The sequence below is a fragment of the Halichoeres trimaculatus genome, unplaced genomic scaffold (assembly GCF_033239565.1).
Source record: "Halichoeres trimaculatus isolate MK-OKI-2021-1 unplaced genomic scaffold, fHalTri1.1 fHalTri1_scaffold_10, whole genome shotgun sequence".
NCBI lineage: Eukaryota > Metazoa > Chordata > Actinopteri > Labriformes > Labridae > Halichoeres > Halichoeres trimaculatus.
Window position 1 is genome coordinate 34,434,339 of NW_027437187.1, and position 25,327 is coordinate 34,459,665.

A 25,327-nucleotide genomic window follows, 5' to 3' on the forward strand; every position below is an offset into this window, starting at 1 on the left:
GTCATTGGACCCAGCTGTGCACTGCTCGACGCAAGGTGGCAGAGAGGAGTTTGGTGTTTTTTTTACAGCTGCAAGCTGTGACATTTTCAGAAAACAAATCTGTGGCAACATCACTCACTCAAGATAGTGGTTTTTGGCCTGATGATGCAGCCCTATATAAAAGTGTTTGACCCTGAAGTTAAAGAGGAGAGGGGGGATAATGTGCTTTTGCTCGGCTTTATGCTGTTCCCGTTCATTGATACCCCTGTAGTATCTTTAAATGATTTACAACTCTAAAAAAATTCTCTTTATTTCTCTTTCTTGGTGTTTTAGAAAACACTTCTTTCAGCCTTTCTCTGTTGGAAACACTTAAATTAAGCTACTGTCTCTTTAAGGCTCCACCATCCACCAAGCCCCTTACCTCTGATTGGCTAGCCCTTGGGAGGCTTGTTGAGGGTGGAGCTATGGGCAGACCTTTGTGTTTGAGGCCCTGTTCCTCCAATGTTGCATTTGTTGTGTTTGTGTCTAAATTTTTACTGCAGGAGAGACAAACTACAATCTATCTATCTATCTATCTATCTATCTATCTATCTATCTATCTATCTATCTATCTATCTATCTATCTATCTATCTATCTTTCTATCTATCTAGATGGATAGCTATGAGCAAATGAGCGATTGAGAGAAGAGAAACTGAAACTTAAGTATCAATCTCATCCTGCATGTAAAGATCAATACTGATCCTTTTGGCATCAATATATCAATATTTAACATTTATCGGCACACCACTAGTGTGATGCTTTCATTCTAAGTTTTTGGAAAATATCTAGAAACTAATCTGGAGGAAGAATAATAGCTGAGTAAGTATCCTGATAGGATTTAATGAAGCAGTTGAACTCATTGCTCAATGATTTGTTATTTACTCCCTTTAAAAACTGAGTGAATTGAGGTGACTTGGTGTCTCCGCTCTGATTACAGGTCCGTTTTGTGTTTGTTTGGATCCTGACTCTTCGTTTCTGTTTGTGTTTCAGAAATGTGAGTTCAACATGGATAACCTGAGCAAGCCGGAGCTGCTCACCCTGCTGAGTATCATGGAGGGAGAGCTGGAGGCCCGTGACCTGGTCATAGAGGCCCTGAGGGTGAGTACAGTCCACACGCTGACACACTCCTTTACTCATTAGCTATGTCCCTGCTATCTCGGACAAAGGCGTGTTAAATTGAACACATGAGTGCGGGGCCGGCTGCTTTTGTGTGCAGGGCTTGAGATGAGACGATAAGCTGTAATTGTGACCCACAGTTGGGTGGTTTAATGAAGGATGAATGGCTGTGAATGCGATATCTCCAGATCAGAGTCTGTGGCTTCTTTCCCATGAATTTGTGGAACACATGTGGGATCAGGATGAAATATTCTGGCCCATGGTTTCTTTCTTTCTTTTGTTCCAGCCCGGTGATAAGCTGTCTCACTAATTGCCTTTGTTGAATGGGAGCTGGCGGAGCTGCTGGTTAGCACTTTGTTTCCTGCCAGACAGGCCACTGTGATCAAATCTACGTCACCTGAGCACCACCTGCTTAACCAGCAGACACAGGGACCACTGGCTCAGCCTCCTGTTGTTCTGTAGTGAACTCTGAGTGATGATATCTAAGCCATGCTGTTTCTGGGTGAAGGTGTCTCAATTTGTAAAAATGTGGCTACGTCTTTTCTGCTCCTTCTTTCCTTCTCTGTAATCAGAGGGATGAGAGATCACGCAGTCAGCACGCAACAGGGCAGATACCCATCTGCTGTATTCCCAGCATAAAACTAAAGCAGCAAAAAAATGACTAAAATATGAGTAAAAACTGACTGTAAGTCTAAAATAGTTGCTGAAACTAACACTGAGTTGCTGATGTACATATAACGCTGGAGTTCCACCAAGTCCGTCCTTGGTCCATCTCTGCTTTTTTGCTGTTCTGTGCTACCGGGATTCACGTTGCCCTTTTCGGGCTCTTGAAATGTCCACCCTGTTGACTCATAACCTGGTTTGGCTCGTTATTACCGTTAATGCAGTTTAAAGAAGTACAGTCTGGTGTCTCAGAGTTAATTTATCCTGACAAGTAACCACGTTTTCATGTCGTTTCTTACCTTCTGTACTTAATCTGCTTGATCAATGGTTTGATTGGAAATCTCAAGGAAACTCAAATCAAAGGAAAATTGGGGAAGGCATGATACTGAGATGCAAACCGAAGTCAGCTCTGTTATGAACTCTTACTACTGTGTTCAAACATTTCAAGTAGTGCTGTCCGGTGATTAAAAAAATTAATCTAATTAATTACAGGATTTGTAATTAATTAATCTAATTAATCGCATTTTAATCTCATATCTGCTTAAGGTCCCAAAATAAAGAATTTGAATTCCAGGACATTAAAATGACATTAAAAGATATTAAAAACATTTAAAAATAATGTGGGAATATATACAACACATTTTAGGTACCCTGATGCATAAGGAACACATGAAAAAAAGTTTTATGGTTCTATCTTTACAAAATCTACACAGTCCTGCACCTAAGATAAGCTGATTTGATTTTTAGGACGGTTTTTGCTTCTGTCACATTTTTACTCGATGTGGACTCAATTTTCACTGCAATATGAACTTCTATGCTTCTATGAGGTCAGGAGAACCAGTGCTAAAGGCTAAAAACTGTGAGGAACTATGTACAAAACACTTATTTCAAGTCTTGGATCAAAGAAAAGTGAAGTATTTTCAGTTTAACATGCTCTGAACACACAAACTGTTGCTGATTGGTGCAGAGCAGCCCCAAGCTGAAACATGACACAAGGAAGATGGGAGCAAATTTTCAAAGAATTCTTTAGATTTGAATACAGGGCAAATATCGATCATTCAGGGCTTGTTTAATGCAGTAAAGAGTGTAGAATTATCTGTTTTTTACAGAATTGAGCTAGAGCAAACGGTTGATTTTCTGCAGATTTTCAAAAAGGACGTGTGAATAAACGCGATGTGGACGGCAGTCCCCCAAAAATCACTCTCGCTCCCCCCCCCGGTTTAAAGCATGTTGCTGAAGTCAAGTGTGATACATTCAGGGACCGTTGGAAATTTGAAAATGTGACGAGAACACCACTTTTTCCAAGTAGGACAAACAGTTTGTAAATGTCAGACATTTAAAAATAAGTGCGTCTTTGAACGCCCCTCGGGTTTGGACTCCAGATTAATCTGGGTTAATTTTTATAACACGTTGATTTGCGGTGTAATTAATCAATCTAGTTAATGCGTTAAAATAACAGCCCTAATTTAAAGGTAACATCAACAGGAATTTACGTTGCTTGTTTGTAAACACAACATTCAAACCGGGCTCCCCCTCCTTGGCTCAGTGCCACCAGCAGCACACACCCACTGCCTCCAACCGTGACTATGTGAACACAATCAGTAGCCCAGAAATTGCCTGTAGCATCGAGTTTCTACATGGGGGAGACTAAAGAGCTGTGCTCTTAACTTAGCATGTTAGCATAAGCTAATCACAGGTATTTGACACATACCTGGTTAGCAATGTGTGCCATTTTTTGTCCCATGCTGCTCTTAAAGTACCCGAAAGTGAGTGAAAGTCAAGCCAAGCTTCACCCTCGTTTAGGAAGAAGCTCCATCTGTTTGACGTTTTGTTTCACTTTAGTCGTGTTTTCGTCCTCTGTGCTACACTCACTATCATAGCTACTCTGATTAGCTTCTTCCACTGGCTATCAAACAACACACAAAATCACTTGTGCGCTGGGTGCGCCATGATTGGCTGAGGTAACCACGTTAACTCTCCACCCAGAAACATCCCTGCACAACCAAAACATCAGCATCCAGGCAGAGGAGGGGGTCGAGGCAGACTCAGACACTGACACACATGTGAAGAGGCCCAGAAGTGAGGGTTGAGCAGGATTACTCCTGTGAAAGATGACATCCTATATTATTAGGAAAACCCTGCAGACTCTACCTTTAACATCTTTGGTAGTTTTGCTGTTTTTATAGTTTGTCGACTCTCATCCTGAGTGTAACGTGTTCCACTCAGAGGTCTCAGATCCTCCACGGGAGCAGGGATGCTGAGTTATCTCTGAACAAACCTCTGTCTATATGTAGGTCAGGGTCCCTGCTTGCTTTGGTGACGTTCTACTTCACGCCGTTTTTTCATAGGCTGTTGTGCAACACAGTCAGAGCCCTGAGACTGTTAAGAGATGTTCTTAATTCTGTTCATTAATTTTTAAAGTTGGCAGGATTTTTTGCATACTGCTGCTCGTCACTAGTGTGAGATCTTCTTTGTCCTGTTTTAAGATTTTCTGCCTCGCTTGGTCCGTCATCTTTTCTGTCTCCCTTTCTTTGTATTTAGGACATCCTGTGCCCCCGTGTCACCTCCTCTCTGTCTCTTTGGTAGCTTTCCTGTTCCACCCTCGCCATCACTTTCTTCCTGTTTCATTTTAGCGTCCCTGCAGGCCTCACATCTCCCCCCGTGGATGGAAATCCTATCCAGGTTCAATGAAATTAGCCTCGTCTCGGTGCCCTGACTGCTCTCCAGAAACACAATGAGCCTGTTTGTTCGGTCGCTGATAAGCTTAACGAGGAGAGAGTCCGAGGCCGACGGGACGAGGGGCAGGGAGAGAAATAGAAATGAGAGAGCTGAGAAAGATGTATGAGGAGCGAGAAGCCGGCTCGTCAGTTTGTATCAGGAAAAATGGAGGCCTGACATCATCTTTGACAAAGCGGGACAGTGTGACAGAGAGGATTAAGCCGACTCCCCCATCCACTTGCTTTCCAATTCTCCCTGCTCCCCTTTCTTATAGCCAAAGAAAGCATCATCTGGCGACTCGCTGCAGGGTTATCGAAGTTAGCACACATTGATGTCTGTTTTTAAGAGAATTCAAGCTCAAACAGTCAGAGTACTCCTGAACCCTCAGAGTCTAGGCCCTCTATCTGTGCTTCACCAAATCCCGCCGCACCACTCCATCCAGACATCCACCGCTTGGCTCGGCTCTGATTGTTTGTGGTGTTCAGTTTTATTAGCAGTCTTTGGAGTCTCTGGTGCTGCGGATGAATTAGCGTGTGGCTAAAGCTGCTGAGCTGCCGTATCAGGTTTCAAAAAGAAAAGCGGCTGTAAGCAGATTAACCAAACGATGGCGATATCACATGATTAGCGTGGCCGACGGCTACACAAGTCACCCATTCTTCTTCGCCAACAGCCTCTCTCAGAGATCCAGCCCTCAGAGCAGGAAACAAACTCCTTTTTTTATCAGGATCCACAAGTGTGAGAGCTTTTCCAACCCGTGAGGCTCATCCAACCGTCTCACAAACGGTGGATTTTGTTGTTGGTTCATGAAGGAGCCGCCTGAGTGAAAGTGGATAAACTGGCCGGCCTGAAGATCAGAAGATTTAAGCCTTTGGCAAACAGCCAGCGGTAATTGGCCACTTTACTGAAAGAAACAGTTTCACAAAGACACCATTGTGCTGCCTCTTCACTGCTGATTCTGTATAGAGAAAGAAATAAGTACGACTCCAGACCAAGTTTATTTTACATCCTTAATGTCCAAAAGAACTTTTGCTGTTCCTAAGCCGCTCGAATAATAGACTGCAAGCCAGCAGTTTCTGAGGAACAGCTTTCCTGTCTTTAGCAGCTAGATAACTTTATTTCTTCTCGCCTTGACTTTAACTTTCCAGCACTTTCTGCTGTGCTCAGTAACAGTTTCTGGCCTGGGAGGCTGGGAAGTGTCCACCAAAGATCAGAGGTGATAGAAGCCGCACAGACTGCTTGGTCCGTAACCAAACTCTTCCCTCTAGCCTGACCTCTGAGATACTTTACTCCTTCTAAAAGCTTCTTTAATGTGCTGTTTGAGTCGAATCAGGAAGGCTAACTGAGAAATACAAAAACTCAACTCTTCCTTCCAAGTATTTCAAGTCTTATATGATTTAACAATTTATCCATCGTTACCCAAACTATACTTCATAAGACAGGGGTCTTCTACAACTGTCAGACAACTGAGCTGGGCTGTGCCTCTGATTGGGCGAACTGGGGAACTTGATATTTTCTAAAGTTTCGAGTTAGAGGAAAACTCAGCCCCTTACAGCGTGTGCCGATAGAGAAATTAGCTACTTCTGGAGCTAGCCTAAAGCGGATACCTTAGAAACAGCAGAATGTAGCACTTCCGCATCGTCTCATATTTTTTGACCGGGGGTTGTTGCTTGATCCAGACAGAGAAAATGCTCAAAATATATCAGAATATTAATGGTGCCTGATGATAAATGACATAATTATTGCAGTTTGTTGTTTTTCTAGATACAACCCGTCACCCGACTTGACAACCTTGTGATTTAAGTCAACTTGAATTGACGACTTATGTGACTCGACTTGACTTGACTTGACTTGCCCACAACAGAAAAAACTTGAGTCTTGCTTGAGACTTGAATTAAATGACTTGCTACTTGTTTGGGGCTTGTACAATTGTCAAGGGATGGATATTGACAAGATTTAATTGATACCAGTGCCCTTATCAATTCTACTTATTGACAAGATTTATTGATCGTCAACAATAAAAATAAGTAAGCATCACATACCACGTGATGTTGATGCACTGCTTTGTTATATTCTATTGACTCAAGTAGGCCATCTAGTGTCTTAAAGTGGTTATTGCACTATTCTAAGCTGTATGGAACCTTGCTGTAGCTATGAAGCCATCATTAATGCACGTAACTTCCCTACATTTGACTGTTACTATTTTGACATTTGGAGTTTTCAGTATTGTTTTAAAGATGTATGCTAACCGCTAGCATATCAATGGAATTCCCTACATACCTTAGCATCAAGCTAGCACTATTTTGTTTATATCGTTTTAAGTAAATAAGGAGATTTATACCATGTTGGGTGGATTGATTGGGAATCTGGTGTGAGAGAGTAATGAAAATTTCTTCAGTAAAACTTCAAGCAGAAAATCCTGAATCAGAGTTTTCTTGGGAAACGTTAGCCAACTGCTAAGCTAAGGTAGCTGCAGCAGACTAGATGACGTAAGGTCCGTCAGCTCCAGCATAGTGTAAAGAATCGTTAAGCATATAGCAGGGTTTCCCCTATAAAAAAATGGCACCAGACAATGTGACCGGCAGGTTTTCAATTTACCGGACAAGCGTTTGATTTCCCTGTCAAATATTATCTGAATTTATTGAGCTAGTTCGGCATGAGTTCGGCTACAGTGGGAGTAGTAGTATCCACTGTTCAAAATGTTTGTGATTGTGTTGGATCCATGGCCGCTAGTGAGGAAATTAGAGAAAGTGATCATTTTTCCGCCTGAAAGGTCAAACTGAGTGTTTCACTGTTCAACAGAAACTCAGCGTCAGTCTTCAGCCGCAAATCCCTCTGCAGCTTTTTCCACCGGTCATACATTTCTCCAATATTCAGTCTCTGTTGGCACCTGTATCGCTCATAGTTCTTCCTTGCTTCAGCCTTTTCCTTAAAACTTTTTCGTTTTCTTCCCTTCCCTGTGGAGGGTAACAGTAACAGCTTCCTGGTTTCGGTCTTCTCTGGCTTCATGACGCTTTGGTAGCTGAGCAGCTAGCTGACGTGAGAGGGGTAGTGGGGAAGGACAAGGTGGGACTATGGGCATTACGGTGCAAAGGGAGGGAGATGGATTAGCACAACTAGTATGCAGCTTTGCAGCAGATATACTGAATGGATTTTTTTCGTTCTTTTTGGTCTTTATATTGTGTAGATTGAACCATCGTAGACCATAGCTGTAACAAACAAACAAAACACTAAAACAGGGGCAGAATCTCAAACTGGGATAAAAGCCAAAGATATAAAAATTGGTTTGAAGACTTTTTTTTATCAAATTTTCCACAATTTACAGTAAGATTGACATGATACGGTAGGATTGGGCATTAAATGTTGGATTTGGTACATTTTACTTTATCACAATATGATACAGTATGATGGGATGCTAGTTTAAAGTAACTGAACCTTTGCAGAAACAACATTGCCAGGGTTAGATTAAAGATGGTGGCCAGTATCAAGTCAAACTGATGAAGTTGTCATATTTAAATTCTGTGTTTTGTCTTTGGTGATGGTTGTTGAGCCGGTTAAAGCTGGAGTGTGTATTATAAAGGGCAGAGTTTGTTTTTTTGACTTTGAAGAGCTCTTCGTTTTGGGGATATAAAACATCCCACAGATTCATGTACTCACAATAATCAGAAATGTCTGATTTTGTTGAAAGAACATGTGTGATGAGAGCAGAGCTGGTGTAACTCTGAGAAGCAGCTGGCTCCAGAAAACTCTCTCCTGCCTGAACCACGAGCAGATTGTCTCGTTGTCTCCGTCTGTCTGTGCGTTTCGCCGGCTGCGTGCTGCTCTGGAGGTGGATCGGGGTAACATCCCCACAGACGCAGCGGTGTTTGTGGATCCAGATGGGTGGTCTGCGTTAGTGCCCAGCGGCGTCCGGCCTCATGCAGACAAGCTTCCTGAGGAGGTCATGTGATCCACCGTATGACTAAGAGGGCTCATAGAGCTGCTGTCAGCACTGTGCTCATACATGCTTAGCACAACACAGCACATGCCCTGAGCCATCAGGCTTTCTCCAGCGTCACGTTATCTCCTACCATCTAGCTATTTAAGGCATGCCCTGTTGCTGGGCTTTTCCAGCTCCCCCCTCCACACACACACACACACACACACACACACTCTCTCAGCAGCGTTTGTCTTCTTCTTTATCTGTCTTCATCTCTTTTTGTTCCTGTAAGTCTTTGTTTCTCCTCAGCAGTGAAGCTCTTTGTTTCCCTCTGTCGTCTTATTGCTCAGGACAGTTTGGCAGCTCGTTGCTCACCATTACTCTCTTCCTCCTTCACTCAATCCTTCCATACTCAACGCTGTGACCGTAATCTGAAATATATTAAAAAAGCAGCATGAACCGCAGAGAGCTGCCCCCTCATCCCTGATTGAGATGGATGCTGTGGGACGCTTTGTGTGCTTTACCAAATCTGTGTCCCTGAGAGAAACCACGAGTGTAATCCGTCATTTTATGGAAATAGAGCAAAATATTTTCTATTTTTGGGACAAATTTGGAGACAGAGTGGGAAGAGAAAAAGCTTTAAAGCCAGAAAGCTCATACACCTGACTGCTGATGTACAAAGGAGAGATTAAAGAGGGGGTATTCTGCTTTAAAGAGGGGGTATTCTGCCATCCCATTTGGAGTGGCCTGTTTGGCTGCAGCGTGGAAATCTGGAAAACCCCATCAAACAAACTTGAACAGCGCATGTCTACCACTCATAAACATTGATTAACCTGGCGAGCAGTAACAGTGTGACTTAGAGAAGATCAAGAAAAATATTTTTCAGAGGAAGAACCTGAGATTTTATTACAAGAATACACAAACATCTGTTATTAGTGAGTCAATCAGGTAAAAAAAGAGAAAGAGAAAGTTTGACGATCTTGAACAGAGTAAATGTGTGTGGTGTTTCCGAGCGTGCAGTAGAAAACCTCATTCATAAAATCAGTAATATGAGAGCTGCTTTGAGGAACAAGAAGTATGCCCCAGTATCTTGATAAATAACTCTTAAAGGTCCCATATTGTGCTCATTTTCTGCAGTTTAATCTGTATCATGGATGTCTTCATGAAATGGTAGTAACATGTTTTGGTCCAAAAAGCCAATAAATCAAGCACAGCAGCATTGTTTCCAGGCTCTCATAGCCCCTCTGTTCAGAACGCTCTGATTTAGTGGGCGTGGCCTTCATATGTAAATGAGCCACCGCTGATACCGCCCCACTCTTCAGCGTCACTGAGAGCGGCGCCACAAGCTCCGAGTGAACAATGTTTAGAAAACAGCAAAGCTCATTTACCGTAACATTACAGGCTAAAACAACAGGCTAACCGCAGCTAAAGTTAGCATCCTGAAGCTAACACAGAGACAGGGGGGACACTGAGGAAAAGCTCTTCCATCTGCTCCACAGCACACAGCATTTAAAATACTCACATTTCCAGGGTCCCAGGTTTGTTGGTGGATTGTAATGCGCCTGGATTCAGGACCAGTCTATTGGCTAGCCCTCTGTTGGACTGTCCAAAGTTGGAAAAGCAGTCGGCCGTGAAGTGACTAGCACACACATGCACAGTTTTACTGAGTGTAGCTGGAACATTTCCTTGATAAATGAACTCTAGACACTTAGTCTGTCTTCTTCTGAGATTGGAAGATTCTGCATGGAACCATGTGGCTGTTTACAGCCAAAAACAGAGCAGTGATGGCTCTTCAACTTTGGCATTCGGGGGTATCTGCTCCGGTGGACCAATCAGGTCAGACTTGCTCCTGATTGGTCAAAAAAGGGAATCGCTGACGTCGGCAAATCCCCAAATTCCAAACGGCTCGTTATAGGTCAGGATTTTACATTCACAAGCTCTACTAAGTACAGGTTTTGTTATTAAATATCACATTTTTTGGGCTGGGAGGAAAACCAAAGACCCACAAATTTAACTAAAAGACTTAATAAAGTGATTTTTGCAAAATATGGGACCTTCAGTACAAACAGTCTGTTTTCCCCACTAATGGCTGGTCATGCATACGGCCCAGATCATCGCCAGAATCAAGACCCAAAAAGCACATCACCCCATCTTTAACTTTAGGGTCAAACGTTTTTATATGTACTCCACATTTACTGGTGCTGTCGCAGTTCAAGCTTACACTCCTCAAATTTCTTGTCTCTCTTTTTCTGTCCTATTGAAAACGCAAAAATTGACCGAAAAGGCTTTTCAAACGTTTAGAGCAGCTTTTTGACTCTTTTACAGAATTTTTTACTATCACAGATTTTGGAGTCTGGATGTTTATTTAGAAGAAAGTCAAAGTCAGGTTTTGATGTAAAATCTGTTCAATTTGTTCATTTAGAGTCTTTAATTTGAAGCTCACAGCTGTAAACCATGAATTTGGTGTTTTTTTGGCGTGGCGAGCGGCGCCGGGGCTCCGTGTGCCTCAGGGCGGGGTCTCCACATGTTGAAGTGTCCTTGGACAAGACACCGAAACCCGGTTTACCCTCAAAAACTGAGCCTGCAGGGTGTGAATGTGTGTGAAAGATTAGATGGGCACTGATGGACGAATCGGCACACAGCAGCCTCTGAAAGCAGTGTGTGAATGTGTGAATGTGTGTGTGTTTCTGAGAGGGCGAGTGTCACATGTGGTGTAAAAGCCTCTCGAGCGGTGAAGGAAAGAAAAGTGTCACATGAGTGCAGCTAATGAACGTTCACTCTCCGTGTGACGCTTTGTATTGATGTGGATCAGGAGGAAAATAAACTTCAGCTCCACACGTCTCAGGTTAACCCTCTCTCCACACACACATACACACACACACAGACACACGAGCCAATCAGCATCCAGCGCTGATCAGTCTGCAGGCTAGCAACCAAACCCCCCCTGTAACCAGGACTCTTCTTCACCAGCTCCCAGGCTCGTGTTTCACCGCCACCCACTGACATGACACTCAGGAATGAGGCTACAGAAATTCAGAGGGGCTCTGTAGCCAACCACCCCCCCTCCTGTCAGAGGAAGTGGTACGGCCTGCTCGTGGTCGTCTCAAGAGGAACTGCTTCTTATGACAGGAGGGTTTTTTTCTCTTCTGGGTGGGCTGGTTTTTCTGAAGGACTGTCAGTCAGTTCATGAGACGCTTCCACTCCCCGGGGATGGACTGTCTCCGAGTTGAAAGAGCATGTCTGAGTTTGTGTTTGTATATGCATGCATGCATGTGTGTGTGTACGATGTATGTGGAACTGTGACAGAGGATTGTTTTATATCTGCAAACTCGTCAGTTACTTTTTGATCCACTGATTGATAAACTTTGTTAGAAATAGTGCTGTTTTGCGGTTAAAAAAATAATCTAATTAATTACAGGATTTGTAATTAATTAATCGAATTAATCGCATTTTAATCTCATATCTGCTTACGGTCTCCAAATAAAGAATCTGAATTCTAGGATATTACAAAATTGTAGTGCGTGACTAGAGAAGATTTTTTAATCCACTGACCGCAGCTCGTAAACTACTGTGGGTGAGAGCGGTGTGCTCTTTGGATGAGAGCTCAGCATGGATATGAGGAGAAGATGAGAGATGACAGAGACACAGCGAGACACTGCAAGTCAGAAAAGTTAAGGCAGCTCACGCTCCAACTGAGGATGTGTCGCGGTAGTTCAGAGAGAAAGAGCGGCACCATTAAGAGAAAAGACGACAGAGATCATGGAGAGGATCAAAGGATTTTTTGGTTAACGCGATTGAAAAAAGCAGGTTTTGTCTGTTTTTTTGGATCAAAAACAGGACGAGAGACATAAAAGCAGAGACTCCACTCTTCTTAGGTAGTTTTGGTGTTTACATAGTCAGAGAAAACAATATTTGGGTCTTTGAAGATCATTCAAGATGCTCTGAAAATGTCAGGCAGCCAATGAGTTAATCAAGTTAATTTTTGTAACGCATTAATTAATCTACTTTACCCATTAGAGCAGGGGTCACCTACCTTTTTGAGCCCAAGATCTGTAAACCTAACCAGCCTGAATGAAAGATCTACCTATTAGAGGCTTGGGGAAAAATTGAAAACACATAATTTATTTCCAGTTTTAACTGGAATGAATGATGATGAATTATACCCCCTTGTACTTAAGTGTTGTAAGCTGTTTTGCTTACTTGCTGAAACTCTTTGGATGTGACCATTAACCTTTTACATTATATATATATATATATATATATATATATATATATATATATATATATATATATATATATATATATATATATATATATATATATATATATATATATTTATATTTATATTTATTTATATATATATATATATATATATATATATATATATATATATATATATATATATATATATATATATATATAAAATATATATATATATATATATATATATATATATATATATATATATATATATATATATATATATATACTTATGTTCCCAGTAACGATGGATGGAAGGACAGGTCCATGTCATCACTTCTTAGCTCACACCTGAGAACCAGCTTGTTGTCCTCACCTCCTTCTCCTCACCTTGTGGGGAAACATCAGGCCTTGCACCAGTTAGCATTGACATGCTACAGGCTGCTAACAGCTGATTTCACATGTAAACAATGCAGCCATGGTTACATGTAGGATCTCCAGACAAACACAGGAGAAAAGTAGTAAAAATATCACTGTAGACACAAAAAGTTTGGTGTCCATGACCAACAATGAACCATACAAAGTAATGATCCACTCCAAATACAAAGATGATGAAAAAGAGACAAAAAAAATTACAAGAAACAGACAAAAAAGAGAGGGCAGCTGCAAAAGGCAGCACCTCCGTTTTTCTTAATTCCTTCAGTTTTGGAGACTGGATAAACTGTTTGAGTTCATTTTGTTGTGTAAGTTTTATTAAGCTCTCTAATTGTCCGTCAGGTGTAATCCAGCTGTTTTAATCCAGATCTTTCAAGTCCCCTCGCTCTTAAAACCGTCCGACATTTTAATCCATTAACGTGCTTGACTGAGAGAAACATTTGAATAATTCACCTTTATCTCCTCGCTCTGGGTCTAAAGAGCGTTTCTGTGCTTTTATTCTTCTTCCTGAGCGTCTAACTGACCCTCTGCTCCCTCTGTTCTCTCCTGGACGTGTGTGTTTGACTGTTTTTCATCCCTCTCTGCGTCCTCCTGGAGGTTTTTGTGCTGCGGAGATCTTCACAGTGAAACAAAGCCATCGGTGAAGTGTGGAGAAGTAGGTCATAGCAGCCATCCCTCTCAGTCTCTTCCTCTGCTAATCCTCTTCCTCTGACTGTAACCCCCCTCCTCCTCCTCTTCCTCCTCATTTTCAGGCCTATATTTCACTCTCCAGCCTCCCCGTCTCCCGCTCTCCCCTCATTCCTGACACAATTATATAACATACGCTGAGAGGCTGAGGCTTTTATCTTAAGTGCCCGGCAGTCCCGTGAGTCCCTGACATGGCTGCCCCCCCCACAGGGAATCGAACCACAATCTCTGGTAGTGATCAACACTTCCCCGCTCGGGCAGAAAACGAGGAGCGTTGCTGTGAAGTCGGACACCTGACTGTACGTTTCTGTGTTTCTGGGTCAGGAATGAAATCCAGCACGGCAGGAACAAAGTGTTTTCAGGCTGTCAGTTATTTACTGTGTGTGTGTGGCTGTGCAGAGACAGGAAGTAGGAATGTGATTCGTCAAATTTAGAGCTGAAGCTGTCACTTGTGTTCACAGTCATGCATTCGGCTCTGTCATCACGCTCAGGGTGGGAGATGTGTTTAACTGTTGCAGCACCGCGCTGCAGGATGGCGCTCTCACGGACATATGGCGTCACGGTTTTACAACAGGTCAGCAACAGGAAGCTGATGAGCATTTTTCCTCATATCACCCGGATTAAAGTCTTTAAGGAGCCACAAAATCTACTTTGTCTTCAAAATCAAGACAAAAATGTTTTTCAAATTCTTTACAAACTTATATTTTTATCAGTGATGATCTAAACAGTTTTCTTTTTATTTATGAAATTTTACATGTGATTTCTGAGATTTTTTTTATATGAAATAAATTAGCAAAACTAAAAAATAAATAGTTTGAATAGTTTCAAAAAATTTACATTAACTTCAAAAATTTAAATTGTAAAAATTGTAAAAAAAAAAATTTTTTATAAATAAATAAATATAAAAAAACAAAAAAAGGAAATTTTAGTGATTTGTAAAAAAAAAATTAAATTAAAAAAAGGAAAATTAAATGATTTGTAAAGAAAATTAAATTAAATTAAATTGAAAAATTAAAAAAGGAAATTTCAATGATTTGAAAAAAATAAACTAAAATTTAAAAATAAAAAAAAGGAAATTTTAATAATTAAAAAAAAAACCAAAACGTGACATCTTGCCACATTTTAATCATATATATTCAGTTGGCACGTTGGCGTTTAAATGTAAGAAAAATAAAATAAAATAAATTAAAAAAATAATAATCTTTATTTCAATATTTTTTTTCTAAAGCTACAAGGAGCCACTGCAAGGGAGTCAAAGGGCCACATGAGGCTCCAGACTGTAAGGTCAGCAGTCCTCCCTGTCCCTCCTGTCACTCAGCGCGCTATAAATTTACCTAAAACTTCATCTTCATTAACCTGAACGACACTGAAATGCCACGCTCACCTGCTTTGAGGACAGAAGTTGAAGTTCGGCTTTGTTTCGTTTCATTCTCTTATTGATTGTGTGTAGTTTGACAATAATACAGTACAGGAAGTTAATTTGCATGATTAGGTGAAAGTGTAGTAGGGCTGCATGATTAACAGTTAAAAGACCGCCATCTTGATTCACATTCGTTCATGATCTTATTCCTAAACACAGATGAATCTTAAGAATTTTAGTCCACGACCTCAATCGTAACCAAATGCCTCCCAAAAGCAGCACCACCGCTACAATACATGACCCTGCTGCTGATAACTGTGCTCACTGGACTTGAATAACAAGAGATAAGTATCGAAAACAGTTTCCTGTTTAGACTCGATGAGAAATGATTCAATCCATCGACATCATTAACCTTTATGCTTAACGATTCCCTTGTTGATTCTCTGCTCCACCCTGGAGCGACCTGACCTTACGTCGACTATTCCCCCTCTGCTATCTTAGCTTAGCAGATGGATTCAGGATTTTCTGCTTGAAGTTTTATTAAAAAGAACTGAACACAAAAAATGTGCCAAAACCATATAGAAAACGTAGCCCTAGCTTGATGCTAACATAGATGGGAAATTGCATTGATATGCAAAGGGATTAGCATACTTCGATAACTTTGTTTTCAAAACAGATTTTTTTCAACTTTCATCCAAGAAACACAAAAATTGGATCTATAATAAATAATTAAATTTTGACTGACCATTTAAGTGTTTTTTTTTTCCAAGTTCATCAGTGCAACAAATATTTTTGTAAATAAATAAATAATAAATAAATAAACAAATATTTTTTAAAAGAAAAAAATCAAGGAGAATTGTGATCTTAAATCTAAGCAAAAAAACAAAAACAAAAAAAAACTATAAATAGATAACAAAAACTACATACAAAATTTGTGATGCACGTTTTTGCCAGAATTGTGCAACCATTAAGTGTTTTTAAGCATTGTTTTGAGTAAAAATTGAAATAATTCTGTCGTCGTCCTTCTGTATTTTTGCATTGTTACAGTAGCAGACGAAAAAAATAAATCAATTTAACCTTCCTCACCTGATTTATCTGACTGGATTCATCTCCAGAATAGTTCAATAATCAAATACCTGATTTAGAAACACTTTAAAAATTCCCAGAGGAGAAATCTGGCAATTGGAAACACCAGATTTCTGCCCTGGAGATTAATAAAGTATTTCTGGTTCTGATACTCTATTACCAAAATATTTGATTACTGCTGCCCTAAATTGATTATTGAGAAGATATTCGCCAGTCTGGAATGAAAATTAAAAAGATAGTTCATCGTTTATTTTTTGTCAGTGGAGTTTTTTGTAAAGAAAAAGGAAAATTACTCAGTGTGCAAAAATTACTTGATCAATCAATCTTGCTTTTTAAATGCTTTTTAATTGATATATTCTCTGCAGCCTTCACTGTAGGTTAAAAAATGCACGAGCCAATCACTTTACGAGATTAAAGTAATTTCTTTTACTTGTACCACAGCGTATCTTATTGAATTACTGGATTTATGGCCTGAGTGCTTGATGTAATATTTGCTGACATTAAATAAGTAAGAATTCATGAATTTCAGTTGTTTGTTTAGGTCGAGTAAAAACACAGACATAAAATAATCCTTCACTTGTCTCAGATTGGGGAGATTAGTAAAGAAAATACAGATTTAATGAAAGAACGAAGCTGAGCTCTAAACATTTCTCATTGGATTTATGACGACAATCACTAAAACAATCAATTACTGCGGAGAACAGCTAATCCACAGAGCTAAGGAGCTCAGTCCAGAGAAACAATCCTGACCACAATCAGTAATTATTCATCTGTTGATTGACGCGCTGATTAATCAGCTGATCATGTCGATAAAAGCCACGTCTGTACTCAGCTCTCAGCAGCGTTGGCGGCTGAATGCTGAGTCCACGGCTGCTGCTTGACGTGGACTGAGGGTGAACTTTCAAACCTCTCAGTTTCCCCGTACACAGAGGGACGGTTACGCTATCCGTGGAAATGTCACGGAGACTTCTTGAAGCTGGCCTCAGAGGGAGTGACAGAGGTGAAACCGCATCACTGCACACCTTAAATCCAGCAGGACGGGACAGCGCCGTGTGTCTGAGAGTGTGTACATGTGTGTGAACGTGTGTGTCTGGAGCCTCGGTGACCTCAGGGAGGGTCAGGAGAATCAAACCGTTCACTCTCGATGCAGAAAAGGTTTTCTAACATGTTGAAACTGAGGGAAAGCAACAGCATCGACGCTACTCTTTAACTCTAAATCATTCAGTCTTCAATCGATATTCCTGTGTGTGGCGTTTCTCCAGCAGCTTGTCAGCAAACTGTGATTCACTGAACGCGCAGTGGAAGAAGCCATGCAGTCTTTTTTCATTATAGGGACAAGGAAGAAGTCTACATGAACATTTCTGCCTTGGTTTACTCAAAAAAAAGTAAGGATGCTCTGTAAATATTTTAATAACTTAATTTATCGACGGTTTGCAAGTTTTTTACACACTTGACTTGATTTAAAATTGTGTAAACTGAAAAGTGTGGGCTCACTTTAATATGTAGAAAAGTTAGAACAGGGATAAGAAATGAAAAAAACAGGTTAGTAAACTGGCTGAATAAAAAAAAGTTGCTTTGGAAAGTCTTTCAGAAAAAAAGCAAGAAAAGATATGAAAATAAAAATCTTTGAACCTCATCCTCTGCAGTCTATTGTATCATTAAAAAGGCGGTGTTACGTCTTATTGAGTCTCCATTTTGTCCCTCTGGTTCCCCCAAAGTGTCTTTACATGATTTACAGCTAAAAAAAATGCCTGTTTTTAAGGGGTGCATGAAATTTTCAGCATGCTCTCAGCTGATATGGTCCAAAAAAATGAAACATCCGATATTGACCAACACTCCAAATTCTACCTGTATAATAAACCGATAAACGTCTAGGTCTCTATGACAACACCACACCAGCTGATGAAGTTCAGTAGAGAGAAGAGAGATCTGTGTCTTTCTCTGCTGAAAACGATGTCTGTGATTAATTTTGTAGTGATGGTGGACACAGAAGAGCAAAAGAAAGATAAACAGGGGAGAGATAGAGCACGAGCTAAAGGCTAAAAGAGCTAATCTGTCTCCAACCCACAATCAGTAGTTATTCTGCAGTGGTCTGTTCAAACTTGAGAGTCTATCAATAAAATGAAGAGTGAGGTTACGTTAGCTCTGATTGGTAGATGACTGGCAGGAAGTAACCAGGATTCACTAACGTTACACATTATAGACATGTCTTAGAGCACCGGGCTGTCGTGTTTTAAACTGTAGCACTACTACTACTATTACAGTACAGTTACTGTACTGTAACTGTACTGATAAAGACCTTAACTCTGCGCGTTGTATCTGGTAAAAAGTTGACTGAAACAAAGGAAATTTGTTTTGATCTGATCTCATTTAATTCCAAAACAAACACACGTCTCACTATGAGTAATTTATAACTGTGTACGGAGACTCCGGGCCTCAAAACAGATCCTCCTCACAGCATCTTTAAGTTAAACTTGGATTGAGCAGCAGTCTGTAAAGTACATGTATCTGACTACTTTCGGCATTTTTACCAAATACAATTTGCACAAGAAATAAATACTATTAGGCGCCGATCAATCGGCTGGCCGCTTAATTGGTGCTGATTTCCTTAGTTTTGGGGATCGATGATCTGCCCATCCCTACATATGAAACTGATCTTATATACCTCCAGGAAGGTCTGACAGCCAACCTAAAACTCAGGACACTTTATTGGTTGTTTAAGTTAAAACACAAAGATTTTATTGTTTCACAGGTATTGTTCAATGATTTTAAATCAAATAAGATTGGAACATTGAAGGTTTATGCTGTAAGTTCTAAAAAATAAAAATCGGTATCGGCCCAAATAGGTATCTGCAGGTCAGGCTTTGTAAAGATCAGTGATCGGGGCACCCCTAAATTTTACAAAAAAAAAAAAACAAGATCAGATATAATAGGAGTATGAATCAAATTAGAATATGCTACTTCCAATACAGAAGACAGTTGATAATCTCTGCATTTATGTGCACAGAAAAAAATATTGGTATCAGTATCGCCTTAATGAGTTGTTTGATATTGGCATATCAGATGTTGGCAAAAAATCCAATGTTGTGCATTCCTACTATTTTTCCTCCTCCTCCTAGATTAGAAAATCCTTATTTTAGCCGCTGTTTTTTAAAAAAGACACTGTTTCTTTAAGGCTCCACACTCCACAAGCCCCCTTCTCTCTGATTGGCTCATCAGATTCAGGGATTTCTACGACACATGAACATGTAGAGGTTTGAAAATCTGCACGTATAGTCTGAAATTTATCGTTGTAACTAGGGCTAGGTCTATATGCTATTCTCCGTATTTGATTCTTTTACAATTTTTTGAGGTGCTGATTTGTTTTAATTGCGATTCTTCAATATTTACGATTTTTAGTTTGCTTTTTTAACACCAGACCATGTGAAAAGTTAAAGGATGATAATGTCTACAGACTATATCAGGAGACATATTTTCCCATAAAATGCACATCACGTGAGTCAGAGAGAAACATTTCGCCCCCTGCTGGAAAAAAGTGGTAACTTTTTTACAATCCAGTTTTTAAACAAAGACTGAAATGTAGAATTTGAATTAGAATTTTTTTTTTTCACAAACCACACTTTTTTGTTACTTTATGTTCATGTTTGAAATAGAAGAAAGCAGAGTACCCCCTCTTTAAAGCAGAGTAACCCCTCTTTAACCTCTTTCTTTTGTACTCCAGCAGTCGGGTTTATGAGCTTTCTCGCATTAAAGTAACTGATTAAAGCTTTTTTTCTCCAAAACTGTCCAAAAAAATTGCTAATATTTTCCTCTATTTACATAAAATGAAGGATTACACTCGTGATTTTTAGACTCGAAAGGGGGAAAAGTACATAACTGATACTGGACTGCAGAGACATGATGCAGGTTTTTGGAAATGAGTTTGTAAAATATTACTAGACGCCCCTTTAAACATGTTAAAGACCCTGAAAAAGGGCAGTGTGTGTGTGTGTGTGTGTGTGTCCGATCTTTGCAGTGAAGCACCGACTCTGACGTCTTTCCCAGCCGGAGTGAGCGCTGAATACAATTGACCTACATAACGATAACTCATCCTTAATAAACACAGACTTCACATTAATGCACATCCCTCTCATCCTTTTACACTCTCACTCTTTCACTCACTGCCTTCAGGAGTGTGTGTGTGCATGTGTGTGTGTGTGTTTGTGGTTAAATGGAGTGTGGGTGTTCAGCTGGAGCAGAATGAGAGCAGCAGCTGTGAGTGGCCGACTTCAGGTTACCAGAGAGACAGAGACTAAAAATACAAGAGGACCTGGTGTTTTCTTCTCCTCTCTGTTCCTCTACATGAAATAATATTTGTAGCTTGAGTGCGGCCTGCTAACCTGCTTCTCCTGCTCCTCCTCCTGCTCCTGATGTAGCCAGAGGCGACGGAGAGGAGCGTGGGAGTTTTGCAGCAGCAGCAGGAGAGGACGCAGCAGACAGAAATGCGTTGCTGTTAGCCGTTGTTGTAATCAGGAACGATACGACTGATGCCATCACACACCTGAAATGTTCAATCAGCAGGTTTTTAATTGAACCTTTGATCGTTTTAACCGTGCAGCTTTCTAAAAGGACGCAGAAAAACCTCTTTCACGTGTGTTTGAAGGGATACGTTAACGAAGGGTTACGGCTCACGTTAATGAACAACATTAGCCGATCCCTGACTTCCTCTTTGTGCAACAGGAAGCAAAGATTTCCATCTTTTGCATCATCAAGTTGTGTGTTTTGTCCTCTTACATCATGTTGCATGAAGTGTAAAAGATGTTGGTGGTGTGTGTGGGCAGCAGGAAGCAGCTGCAATCTGGAAGTGGTAATTAGCTGATTGCATATAATCCTGTTAAAACTGATCGAACCGAGAAAGGCAGACAGGAGTGACACCTGGTGTGGTCTTCTGCTTCAAGGTTGTTGTGTGTTCAGAGATGCTCTTCCTGACTTCCTGTTGTCTTTCTATCATCTCCAACCAGTCTGTCCAGAAAACTGCTGCTCACTGGATGTTTCCCCTTTTTGGGACCACTCTCTGGTCTGTTGAAGCCCTTTGCACACCAACAGCGATGTAAATAAACAGCAAGGAATTGCGAAAAATTTGGAGGTGTCACACTCAATCTTCGCTGCTATTCTCCTCCAAACGACGTCTTTGTAATTGTTGTCTTTGTAGTTTTTAAGTCTTTTGTCGTAAAGAACCAGGGCCCTGTTCTACGAAGCAAGTTCAGTTCAGCGAGATAGCCTTGGAGCTACCTCGCTGAACTGAGCGCGGTAGCCGGTGGTCTCGCTACACAGTTTTTCAGCACTGGTTATCAACCTCATAAGTGGATCCAGCTAGGCAATGAGCGCGTGCACACATATAAGGCGGAGCCCGCTGCATCTGACCAATCACGAACATGGAGCAGTCTGGAGCGTCAGAGCAGGCCGGAGAGAGAAGGACAGCGTACTTCATACTGGAGGAGCAGGAGGTGATCATGAGGAAGTATGACGAGGTGAAACATGTTATTAACGTTAAAAACAACACCATCGCAGCTGTAAAAGCACGGAAGGAGTGCTGGCAGAAAATTGCTGACAGTCTAAATGCGTAAGTGTAGTGGTGTAGTGCAAACAAAATCTTTTGTGCCATTATCATCCTGAAATAGCTCTGTTCACCATGCACTTTTACTGTAACATGCAACATACCTAATTTATTTCTTAGATGGATTTATTTATTTGTTCGTTCCTATCGTGTTTATATTTTTTGTGTGACATGTAGCCCACATGAGCCCTACATGAATTCCTGTCACAATTTTAATACGAGCAATAAAATATTGTCATGGAACAGAAGTGTTGGCAGTGAAGATCTTATTACGGCAATGAGAGTTCTTCATTCCCTTTAACTACCTGTAGAAAGTGTCATGTACTACCAACCCCTCCCTGGAAAACTGGTACCTTTCATAAAGGTGGTCATCAGAAAAACAGAGTGGGTCGGGCTCTGATGTCCACGGGATCCTCTAAGAACAGACAACCCATTTTTTCGTGAGGGCTCATTGGTCAGTGGGCGGGGTTTTTATAGTCTGTGAGTTCAATCTGGAACCTAACCTGCCCCGGAGCAGGTTAGCCGTTCAGCGTACGTTGCCATGGAGACTTGCCTCGCTGAAGAGTGATCCCGTGTCGTAGAACAGGGAATCTGAAACCTATCCTCAAAGCTACCTCGCTAGGCAGTAATCCTGCTTCGTAGAACAGGGCCCAGGTGCTGGGACACGAACACAATCAGTGTTGAATGTTTTGATATGTGACCTGTCAACAACAAGTGTTTTGATTGGTCGGATGTGATCTCGTCGCAACCGAAACTTTGAAAAAATTAACCTTGGTCCACAAAAATAATTCGTTCAGCAAAAGAAAGATGATATTGTGAAAGCTTGTATTGAAGAACAGTAGGTTCGAAAAAAAGAAATAACATACGAAATATTTGCATGAAATAAAAAAACGCATCTGGTGTGCAAAAGACTTAAAGCTGGCTGAGGCGTTGATGGACGTTGATGCTGTGGGACATGTCTTATATCTGGAGAAACAACCGGCAGAAAGCTCCATGAAGCCTCGTCACCCTCTGATAGCTTCTGTTCAGTTTGGCAGCTTCAACAATGAAGCACCAATCCACCTCTGACTGTCAGAGAGAGGAAAGAAAACTCTCAGACAGAGAAACACAGACGTTTGTTAGACAAATAATGACCTTAATGACCAATAAATGTTGCTACGGAGACGTCCTCCAACGGTACGTTGCTCCTTTACCTGTGGAGCAGAAAACTTCAGCGTCGTCCTTCAGACCAAACTTTTTCATCGATGACTTCCAGCTCTGAAACTGTACACCCATGTTTCCTCTCCTTTTAGTTGTTGTCTGTCCCAGTTTATCTCTATGTCTTCCAGATCTTTCTGGACCAAAATCTGATGATTTACACTCGTTGGAATGCATCTCTGAGATTCTCCATCAGAAAATACTTTCAATACCAAATCTTTAGTTCAAAACAACAACAAAAAATACTCATCTTCTTCTTCTTCTTCCTCTTCTTCTTACTCTTCTTCTTTATCTTCTTCCTCTTCTTCTTCTTCTTTTTCTTCTTCTTTTTCGTCTTCTTCTCCTTTTTCTTCTTCTTTGAGGTAGACCGATATATAGGCCGGCCGATATATCGGGCCGATATTTGGACATTTGTCTCTATCAGCCATCGGCCATATTTTCTTTTAAAAGCCGATTTTTGATCCGTTGTATAAAACGACGCAATTTTTGATCAGGCACAAAAAAGATGAGCACCTCAAACTTGTGGAACCACTTGGATACATTACATACTTTTGTTCAAATTATATTAATAAGTTTAAATTTCTTTTTTGACACTTTAAGAAGAGTGTGAATGTTTACTACTGCTTGTTACATTGTGTGTTTGCTCAGACAAAATATTTCATTGTTTTGAAAGCTGAATAAATGTTCAGAGGACTGGACACGACTTGTTGTAATAGATTTCTTTTAGTTGCTCAGAAATTGCTGCGTTTCACAAAAATGTGATAAATATATATTTATTTAACAATCGGCCTGAATATCAAATTGGAAAAATCGGCTATGCATATCAGCATCGGCTGCCCAAATTTGGAAAGCATCGGCATCGGCCCCCCAAAAACCCATATCAGTCGACCTCTACTTCTTCTTCTTCGTCTTCTTCTTTTTCTTCTTCTACTGTCAAAACAACAACCACCCCCTCACTTCTTCTCCTCCCGACTTCCAGGTAGATTTTTCGTTGTGTCTGCCTCTGTGAACAGGACCCGTAGTAATGAAAATTATAAAAAAAAAATCTAACTTTATATAAAGAAAATGTTTTTTTTAAGTGGGTTTATTGTTTATTTTATGCCATTTCATTTCTGTTTGACCAAATGTTGAAAACTTCTGCGTACTGCTCCTTTAACGATGCAGTCATGTTTAATGTGATATTGTGTCGTTTCTAAATATAAAAAGGGTAAAACAGTCGAGCAGATCCTGTGGACGACGCTCAGCGGGGTCTCTCCTCAGCCTGCAGCTGTTCTTCTCACTCAGGTTAAAAAGCTCAGGTTTAAAAACCTGCTGAAGTGCCCTTGAGCAGAGCGAATCCACCCACCCACCTTCTCCCACCTGCTCCCGGCTGCTCCCGGCTGCTCCCGGCTGCTCCCGGCTGCTCCCGGCTGCTCTCGGCGCGGTCTAACACCTCAGGTGAATGTTCTGTATGTGTGTCACCGAGCGGCGTGCCAGGAAGAGGATTTCTTGGAGTGTGTGTGCGATGGGAGAAGTGAGGGATAGCGGCGGCGGTGGTGGCGGTGCTGCGGCGTGTGTGAAAGGACGGGAGGAGGAGGAAGAGGAGGAGGAGTGTGACAGGCTGTGAGTGGACGGGACGCTTCAATCTAAATGTCAAACCAGGACTCTGAGTCACTGCAGCGTGGAGAGCTGTGCAGGGCGGGATGTCGATGGTGTGGGATTGTGGGCCGATGTGAGCTCAGGATGTCAGAGACGGCGCCAATTATGAGACGGATTGTAGCGGCGCTGGTTCAGTACTCGGGTTTGGACTGAAAACCTCTGCACATATGAAGGAGGATTAAGGTCACAAGCCCTCCCTGTTTTTGTTCTGACTGAATCTCTGAATGTTCTCCGTATGGATCCTAGTTAAGATCATAAGTTAGCAGTTTGAAATCTGGGTTCAGGTTTTCGTTCTTTTGACAGCAGAGCGAAACAGGTCCCAGAAACACAGCCAGGAACTGGGAGTCTAATCTGGGCCTGATACGTCCATGACTGCAGCTTCTGCTCTGTCAACACAGCTCAAACGTATCCTAAACCTAAACCTGCAGAATTCAGAGTCTCAGATCAGGACAGAAACCTGTGTACCCTTTTTAAAGACGACATCTAAGTGATTTTTATTGTAGAGGCGCACAGACTGATCGGCGAACTGATCGATCGGATGATATCCTCAGTGTGGGAGTTTGCACGGTCGACAAGTTTGATTCTTTGCAATTATAAAAAAAAAAGATGCAGTGAGGAGAAACTAAAAACAGAAAAGCAATTGGTGCACCCCTATTTTTTTAAAAGATAGTTAGAGAGGCAGAAACTTTAGGTAGA

General features: G+C 41.0%; 1 protein-coding gene across 1 annotated transcript in view; it reads left to right on the forward strand.

The window, feature by feature from the left end:
* The window catches only part of cttnbp2 (cortactin binding protein 2), a 149,836-nt gene that overhangs the window by 22,962 nt on the left and 101,547 nt on the right, over positions 1-25,327 (forward strand). Inside the window, 1 exon segment of the mRNA XM_074677114.1 lies at positions 1,010-1,117. Coding sequence (XP_074533215.1) covers positions 1,010-1,117 — 108 coding nt within the window.